A 9,079-nucleotide genomic window follows, 5' to 3' on the forward strand; every position below is an offset into this window, starting at 1 on the left:
AATAGAGAGCATGAGTGGGGTGGGGAGGGTTAGAGAGGGAAGCAGACTCCTCACGGAGCAGGGAGCCCATTGTGGGACTCAATTCCAGGACCCTGGGATCATGATGTGAGCAGAAGGCAGACGCTTCACCGACACAACCACCTAGGTGCCCCCGTTATTTCTGTTTCAATTGGGTTATTTATTTATTTATTTTTGCTTTACATATTATATAATACCTATTTCATACACTTGTTCTAGAGTCCTCTAACCTCCACCAAACTGTGCTTGGTTCTTGCACAATAGGCTCATGTTATATTGTTCTGTTCTTTTTTGAATTCTTAGAACTTATAATTATATGCTAATGGAATTATTTTATATATGTATATTTCTTCCCACTGGAATATAAATTCTTCTAAGACAGGCAATGTATCTGCTTTCACATTAATTGAATACACTCAGAGCATAGTATGATATATATAACAACACTGGTACTCAATGACCACTTTATTTTTGCATTATTGATTAAATTAGTGAATATATTAGCAAAGTTTGGGGTTTAGTTCAGCCATAGTAAAGTGAGCAGTATTTTGCTTTCCTTTCCTGTTATTCATTGTGACATACATATTCTTTAGTGTTACATTTCTGGGAGGCCTATGGATTGGAGCAGGACTTGGATACTCACGGTTTCCTAACTGGGATAAAAATGAGGATAACCTTAAAAGCCAATATATCTTCAAATAGAATGCTTCTCTGCCTATTTTTTTTTCTTGTCTGTAATACTTAAAAAAACCTTTGTATTATGGAAAATTTTAGCTATATGTAGTACTGGAGAGAATAGTGGCATGTATCAGTAGTCCAGCTTTAATAATGATTAATTCTGGATAATTTAGTAAACCCACCCACTTAATCCTATATGCATACCGTATTATTTTGAGGATAATCTTACACATCATGTTACTGATGAATATTTTATTATGAAAATCTAAAATATAATGACTTTTTACAAACATAACATTGCCATCACCACATCTAAAATTAGATAATTTCTTAATACAGCCAGTGCTCAATTTTTGTGAGTCTCATAAGAAGTTTTTAACAGTTGTTTTGCTTGAATATGCATCCAAAACTAACATTTGATTGATATGTCTTCAGTTTTTTTTACGTGAATTTTCTCTGTTCTGTATTTTTACATGCAAATTATTTGCTGAAAAAATGATTTTCTAATTATTTACTTACTAAATAGTATGATGTTGATATTAAATATTAATAAAGTCACACTTTATGCACATGATCAGAAATAATTCAAAGAACTCAAATAATTTTTAAAGAATCATGTAATTTAATATCATGAGTACTGATACCTAATTTTATGTACAGTAATATAATGTGGTGATCCCACTTTAACTTTTAGCTGATGAAATGATTGCTCATTTTAGAATTAATATCATTTTAAAATTACATGAAGACTTTATGAATGAATTCCCTTAATAAAACACGACTTCCATTAAATTTGTTTTCCTCAGTATTTCATTGGGAAGAAGTCTGAGTAGGTTAGCATTTATGTATTCTTAGAACACCACTCATAATGGGATTCAATATAACCCTTGTATTACAATAACACACACTCACACACACACCCTATATCCAAATTTGGTTCTTCTCACATATTCACCTTATGGTCTTATTCTAATGCTCTCCTAACTGACATCCATTTCTTTTCCTGCCTAAAGAATTCTTATCTTCTCATGGGTGAGGAAAGGAGAGGAAAGCTTCTCCTATTGCCATTTATTCTTTATGAGTTGAAATTTTAACTTTTGACTTTCAGTATATTTGAAATTCAAAGTTCCTTTATCCTAACTTACTTCTCTGTCTTAGCTTTGTAAAACTATACTAAAATGAGTAGGAACTTATTTTTTCATTTTTGCATTTCTTCTCTATCAAATCTATAGCAAAGACAAAGGGCTTATATTACTTTCACTAATGTCTGAATTAGGGGGAGTGGTAATGCCCTAGTGTGGGAATAATAAGAAAGAAATATTAACATCAGATAAAATATCAAAATATTATCAGTCTCCTGTGTTACTCGTCATGAAACATAATCTGGAAAGTGAGAATAAGTGGCAATAAGCATAAGGGGGCCACAGTACTAGTCAGTTCTAAGATGAAAGAAAGGAAAATTTTATTAGAAGATCTAAAGGGAAATTTATTATTTTTATGGGAGTTCTGGATCAGGGTTACAAAGAATCAGGAAACTGGGTGGAATATCCCAGAGATCTCACAGTAGGTAAAAATTGAGAAAAGAAAAAAAAAATCAGGCATTCAAGGCGCAGAATTCCAAAGGACATGTGAGCTCTCAGAGGATGTAGCTGGACCTTAAATCCTAGAAAAGAGGTGAGAGGGGCAACGTTAGACAGAGAAGGAATATGACGAACTCAGCCAGGCAATAGTGCTAGGTCACCTATCACGTCCACTCTTCTGCTCTGGTCGGTGGACATGCGGTCTCCTGCAATAGGACAGACAGGGGATGGACTCCTGTGCTGTCATCGTGCCCTCCCCCTGACTCCTGCAACCTTTCAGCCATATCTGTGTCCACAAATTCCTCCCAGTTTCCTTCCTCCTGTGCTGTGTCTCCAGCTCTCAGCTCTGACAAATCTGAACGCTTACCTTCCTTTCTAGGGTGCGGCTCACAACGGTCCTTGATGCCTGGAAGCACCGCTTGAGCGCAGGCCTTGGATAATGAAGACAGTGCCCACCACGATGCCCACAAGGCCCACAGCCAACCCCAGGGCACAGACCACGGTCTCTGTCAGCTCTGACATGGGGGATGGAATTTCAGGTTCTGTGAAAATGAGGTTGTGGACGTCAGAACACAGAGTGCTCGTTCATGTACACGTGTGTGGGATGGAGCGGGAGGGATGGTTTTGGTTCTATGAGGACTCAGGGCACCATGGTTAAGGAAGAGGGTAAAGTCTATTATTTGAAACCTTTGAAGTATGGAAAACATGAGATTCACAGGCTCAAAGGCAGGATATTCTGGACCTGATAGAGAAAGAAGGTGCCAAGGGGGTGGAACTCATACATACCCCAGTGTTTCAGAAGTGGTTCATCCAGGCCCCAGTGCTCCACCTTGCAGTCATAAATATCATCAGCAGAAGGGAGGAAGGTGAGGTAACTGATCTTTAAGAAGGAATGATCCTTCTTGGCAAGGAAGCTGGTTTCAGAAACACCTTCTGTGACTGAGTGCCTGTTCTTCAACCACGTGACATTGATCACAGGAGGAAAGATGTTGTCCACAAGACAGATGAGGGTGTTGGGCTGACCCAGCATCACAGGAGACTTGGGAAACAGCGTCACCTCAGGAACCTCTGTGGTGAGGAAGCAGCACTGATATGAATTGCAAAGAGCTCTGCCCTGAGGTTCTACACTGTGTCCTGCAAGAGCCCGTCCACCAACAGTTCCCCATCTGATGGCAGAAGAGTTCTCACTTACCTTCTGCTTGGGAAATGCTCTCTACACACTGCCTGTACTTTATCCTTGTGCCCTTCCCCCTGTGGGCATGCTTACTAAAGTGGCAGATCTATAGGACTTCCCCTTGAGGGGTTCAGGGAACACGGTATGGGGGTAAGGATCCTTGTATTACATGACAATATTTCAGCTCTGAGATGGCAGAGAATGAGTGTTCAGTAATTACTATATGAAAAGATCTGGGGAAAGATCCTTGGAAAGCAGTCAAGGGTATCTATCATAGGGAAGATGGGAAAGAGACCTGATATGTAGGGATAGATTCAGTAAAGAGAGGCAGAGTGGTGGACACTTACCATTGGTAGCAGCGGTATAGTTGGAGCGTTTAGTCAGGATGTTCAAGTTTTGTTTTGATGTAGCTATTTCGCTCAGTGCACCTTGTGGGTCAAAACCTGCAAATGTGCTAAACACAGGCAGCCGCCAGACAGTTTCCTTCTTCTCCAGGTCCACATAGAACAACTCATCTCCATCAAATTCTTGAGTGTATTGGCCAGAGGGACCATAAGACTGGTAGACTTCTACGCCATAGGCACCAACATGGTCAGCTGATGAGACAGTGAGGAGCAAGAGAAAAACAAAGGGAGAAAGAACCTTATTAAATTGAGTGACAGAGGAAACTAAACTGATTTTCAAATATTGTAGGCTTCGTCTTTGGTACTGTCTTTTTTTTTTTTCCTTTCAAGATTGATTTGTGTATTTGAGAGAGAGAGTACAAGTCGGGGAAGGGGCAAAGGGAGAGAGTCTCCAGCAGACTCCACACTGAGCACAGAGCCCAGTGCCAGGCTGGGTCTCACGACCTGTGAGATGATGACCTGAACAAGATTCAGTCTTTCAAGGGACTGAACCACTCATGTGCCCCCTATGGCACAGTCTTTAGGCAAATTTTCCTGCTCCCTTACCCTCAGGGTTCATAGGTGTCCAGTTAGAATGCAGCTGATTTTCCACTGTCATATAGGTTCCATGAGGACAGAATTTCAACAGCCTTGTTACTGCTATTCCCTGTGTGTGTAGCTCAGCCCCTGGCACACCCAGGTGTGCCATTTATGATAAACATAATGAAATTAAAAAAGGAATGAACAAATCATGTTCTTAGCTTCCTTTCTCAGAGATTGAGCTTACCTCTCTCTGCTTCGTAAGTTTTATCTTACTTAATTCTTTCATCAGTTAATAAGAAATACATTTTGATTCCTCTCCCCCTCAGGACTGGTTCAGAACAGAACATTTTCTACACAGGCCTTCCTGCCTTCCTTCCTTCCTTCCTTCTCTCCTTCCACTTTCTCCTCCTTCTTCCTTTTGTCTTTCCAAGAAGAACACACAGGACTTTATTGTTTTACAAGATTTTCTTCTAAATATTGTAGGATATGAGAGTGTGACAAGGACAGTGACAATACTACAAAGCATATAAAAATAAACGATGCTTCTTAGGTCTCTGTTTTGTTAACAATAGTAATCCTCAGAGGATTTTTATCACTTGATTTTATCAGAGATACAAAATGAAAGATATATTGGATTTTAGATTTCTGTCACACCCCACTACTCTACCCCACCATGGCTTAGAAGATGTTACTAAACCTCTCCCCTTATTCTGATGCAACATTTCTGTCTATTGAGAACTCCAGGTAAACTATGACCCTTTTCCTCAAATGGACAATGTACTCATCATGTGAGGACACCCAAGTAGAATGGCAGCAGTAGGACTCTACCCAATGAGCCTACCTGGACAATTTTGTGAAGAAATATATGTGTGTTTTTGTTTTTGTTTTTTAAAAATCACTTCCTCTTTATGTTCTTCCTCATTTACTGAACATCATCGAGATGTCAGACATCATGAGGAGCAGGGACCAAGGAGCTTATTGCTGGTGAGAGAATCAGATGAGTATAGGAACAAAGACAGGAAGCTGTGGTGAGTCCTGGAAGGGAAGAGCAGCAGTCTTATGGTCCCACTTCCTCTGCAATACCTCAGCAGCCAAACCAAAGTATATTATTCCTTCATGTTCCTTGGTCTTTGCAGGGGCCTTTCTCCTTGAAACAAAGTTATCTTTACAGATTTCCTGCATACTTCCATATTTTTCCTTAAGTTTCCACTTACTTACCAAATTTTACCTAAGTTCTCTCACTGAGCATGTTTTTGAGCACATTATATCCTCTAGCACCTCCATCCCAGTGTCTTGCTCTCCAAATTTATCTATACTTCATGCAACTCACTCTCTTCCCTGCCCAGTATGATCCCCTTGGTTGATTATTTAAAAGGACCTCAACAAAACCTGTATAAACTCTACCTTTTATCCTTGACTCTTTTCCAAACATGAATATATGCAACTGTCATTTTCATCTGGTACTTGTCCTGGGTTGCCAACTGTTGATGAATATCACACTATGGGGCCAACTAGAAGCAATTCACTTTTATATTTTCAACTTGCTCCTGCACCAAGGGGCAGATAACATGTCTTTTCATCTTTGAATCCCCAAAATTTATCTCCCTGTGTGCTGAAAAGTGTGTATTGAATGTCATTTGCTGTTCTCAAGGATCATAGAAATTGGGGGAGTGAAAGCTGGGAGACACAAAGGTGGACCATATGAAGTTCAGAAGCAGCAGTGACCAAGGCTGTATTATGACTTGTAAGCCTAAGTGCTATTCCTTTCATGGGTCCATTTTTTCATAAAAATATTAAGAATCGTATTTGTGACTGTATCGGTACAAAAACAAATATAATCCAGGCTATATTAAAAATTAAAATATTTTCTTCTACTCTAAAAGTTCATTTTTTTTTCTTCTAACTTTAAAAGAAATTAAAACATTTTCATGGTGCCCTATGAGCATCAACCTTGGTGATGTGCTTGGTACTGTGCTTACTGTACCTAATGGATAAGATGAGTCTGACTAGGGTGCTCTGGTGTGATGCTGAAAAAAGGAATTGGACATTCTCAAGGGAAACTTCCACAACCAAATGAAAATTAGAATGGGAGTAGTCATGGTTAACAAAGTTGGTGAAAATTAGAGTATGCTCCATTTCACATCCCCTCTTAAGTATTCAGTTTTTCTACTTTGGTTTTTACAAAACCATTCTTCATGTCAATAAAACAACAATAAAAAGGACCAGGGAGAGACCCTGGAAGGAAAAGATGATAAAGGGATGGCTGAAGAGAGGGTGGGAAGAGGTAGGCAATAAAGGTAGAGGGGCTGGAGGGATAAAATAATTAATGTGTATTTTCCCTGTTTTCCTTTTAAAGATCTCCATTAGATAGAAAGCAAGACAGGTCATTTGAATTGACAATTTGAGAATAATGTATTTTAATTTTTGTATTATATTATATTTATTATTTATATTATTTTATTTTTTTAATAAAATAATTTAAGTTCATCATAAAGTTCTCAATTTTAAAATAAAAATAAAGATATTCTCTAGTTTGGAAGATTACAGAATTCCGTAATTCCGTAATTAAGGAAGGAGCCCATGTGTCCATTGATAGATATACGGATCAATGGATAGATAAATGGATAAAGAAGATTTGGCATATATATATGCAATGAAATATTGTTCAGCTATAAAAAGACTGAAGTCTTGCCATTTGCAATAATATGGTAGGAGCTAGAGAGTGTAATGCTAAGTGAAATAATCAGAGAAAGATAAATACCATATAATATCACTCATATGTGGAATTTAAGAAACAAAACTAATGAACAAGTAAAAAGATAAATTAAAAAAAAAAAACAGACTCAACTTTAGGGTTAAAAACTGATGGTTACCAGAGAGTAGGTGGGTGGGTTGGGGGGGGCAGTTTAAAAAAAGGTGAAAGGAGGGGCGCCTGGGTGGCACAGTCATTAGGCATCTGCTTTGGCTCAGATCATGATCCCAGATTCCTGGGTTCGAGCCCCATATCGAGTCCCACATCAGGTTCCCTGCTCAGCAGGAAGCCTGCTTCTCCCTCTCCCACTCCCTTTGCTTGTGTTCCCTCTCTTGCTGTGTCTCTGTCAAATAAATAAATAAAATCTTTAAAAAAACAAACAAACAGGTGAAAGGGATTAAAAGTACACTTATCTAGGTGAGCACTGAGTAAGGTATAGAATGTTGAGTCACTATACTGTACACCCAAAACTAAAATAACACTGTATGTTAAATATCCTGGAATTAAAATTTAAAAAATTATTAAGCCACACCTGTAATAGTAACAATTAAGAAACAAGAAAGATCATTGACATTTCTATGTCTTCATTATTGGAAAAGCATTTCTAAATACATTTTGATTTGATTATTTGTGAAGTGACATATAGGAGGTCATGTGGTAGAATGACTGGTCTAAAGGTATTCAGCTGGGCTTGTTTAGTCACTCCCCCATGCCAGTTCCCCGCATGAAAATGTGTAAATCTGAAACAAAGAGGACATACTTCTTTATATCTACATAGTGTATACATAATTCACGGAACTCTTTACCCAAAGTGAGACTACATGAGAAACATATAAAAAGCTGGGGTGCCTGGGTGGCTCAGTCATTAAGCATCCGCCTCTGGCTCAGGTTGTGATCTCAAGGTCCTGGCATCCAGCCTCACATCCAGCTCCCTGCTCATCAGGAAGCCTGCTTCTCCCTCTCCCACTTGCCTCTCTTGGTGTCTATTTTTCTGTCAAATAAGTAAATAAAATATTTTCTTTTTTTTTTTAAAGAAACATAAAAAGCTTCAAAATGTTGTCCAGAGACATTTGAGAGCAATAGTTCATGAATTTTTAGTAACAAAACATCCACTCATGGAAACATCTTTAATCTCTGAGGCAACCATAAATGAATGCCATCGAGCCCTGCAGGCTACATTCACTGGATCTGATAGTAGAAAGGAACCTTGATGCACTCTGCAACAGCACAGGTAGCAGAGAGAGTGGGTTGGGTCTCTAGTTTCCTGAAGGAGGAGTGACCATAATTTTTAGATCTGCTTAGTATTGAGAACACCTTTGAGGAGTCTCTGCAATTTCTTTGCCAATCTCTATTTTTTCCCCCTTCCAACTTCTTTTCCCAAGTTTAGTCCCCACATCCCTCAGCTGTGCACTCACCCACAATGTCTTCACTGCCACCAGGGCTCATCATGGTGGTCAGGGCAAGAGTCCCCAGAATCAGAACTCTGTTTAGAGTCATCCTTTTTTCAATGTGGTCTCCTCAGTGGCCCTTCTGAGTTGCAGAGCAGGGGTAAGAACCCAACTGAGAAGGGAATCTAAAGTCAACAAACCAAACCCTGCCAGGTTAGGTTCTGGCCAATCAGAAAAATCCCCTCTGATGACACTTCTGTTGCCAGTTGAAGAGCTTGTACTAAGAAGCCAGGAAGGGGTTTGGGAAATCCCCTTGTTCTGATGTAGCCTCCTGGGTGAATTCTGTAGGAAAGGAGGGAGGGTCTTAAATCAGAATCTTCTTATGGGTGTGTGTACTTGCTGGTGGTGAGAGGGGTGGGAATTTCTGAGTAGCTTCATATATAGATATCATCACTAATATGGTATTCTTCAGGCTTTTCTTGGTAACAATCTCCAAAAATTCTCCCATAATTGATTCCCTCCCTGGCAATCTGTAACTCCTCCCCTTTTCCTGACCTCTGAAA

At 39.2% G+C, this 9,079-nt stretch overlaps 1 protein-coding gene across 2 annotated transcripts; it reads right to left on the reverse strand.

The window, feature by feature from the left end:
* Nucleotides 1-456: 456 nt before the first annotated feature.
* On the reverse strand, nt 457-8,700 carry LOC123941732 (SLA class II histocompatibility antigen, DQ haplotype D alpha chain-like). 2 transcript variants are annotated; one of them, XM_046005272.1, is made up of 5 exons: nt 8,544-8,700; nt 3,798-4,046; nt 3,063-3,344; nt 2,644-2,818; nt 457-2,359 (listed from the first exon to the last, which is right to left on the reverse strand). In XM_046005272.1, exons 1-4 carry the CDS (start codon nt 8,623-8,625, stop codon nt 2,664-2,666), a joined length of 768 nt encoding a protein of 255 aa, XP_045861228.1. In that variant the 5' UTR covers nt 8,626-8,700; the 3' UTR covers nt 457-2,359; nt 2,644-2,663. The 2 variants fall into 2 exon arrangements, with proteins under 2 accessions (XP_045861228.1, XP_045861229.1); XM_046005273.1 differs by having other exon boundaries at nt 457-2,482.
* Between the last annotated feature and the right edge of the window lie 379 nt (nt 8,701-9,079).

This window comes from Meles meles, chromosome 5 (genome assembly GCF_922984935.1).
Source record: "Meles meles chromosome 5, mMelMel3.1 paternal haplotype, whole genome shotgun sequence".
NCBI lineage: Eukaryota > Metazoa > Chordata > Mammalia > Carnivora > Mustelidae > Meles > Meles meles.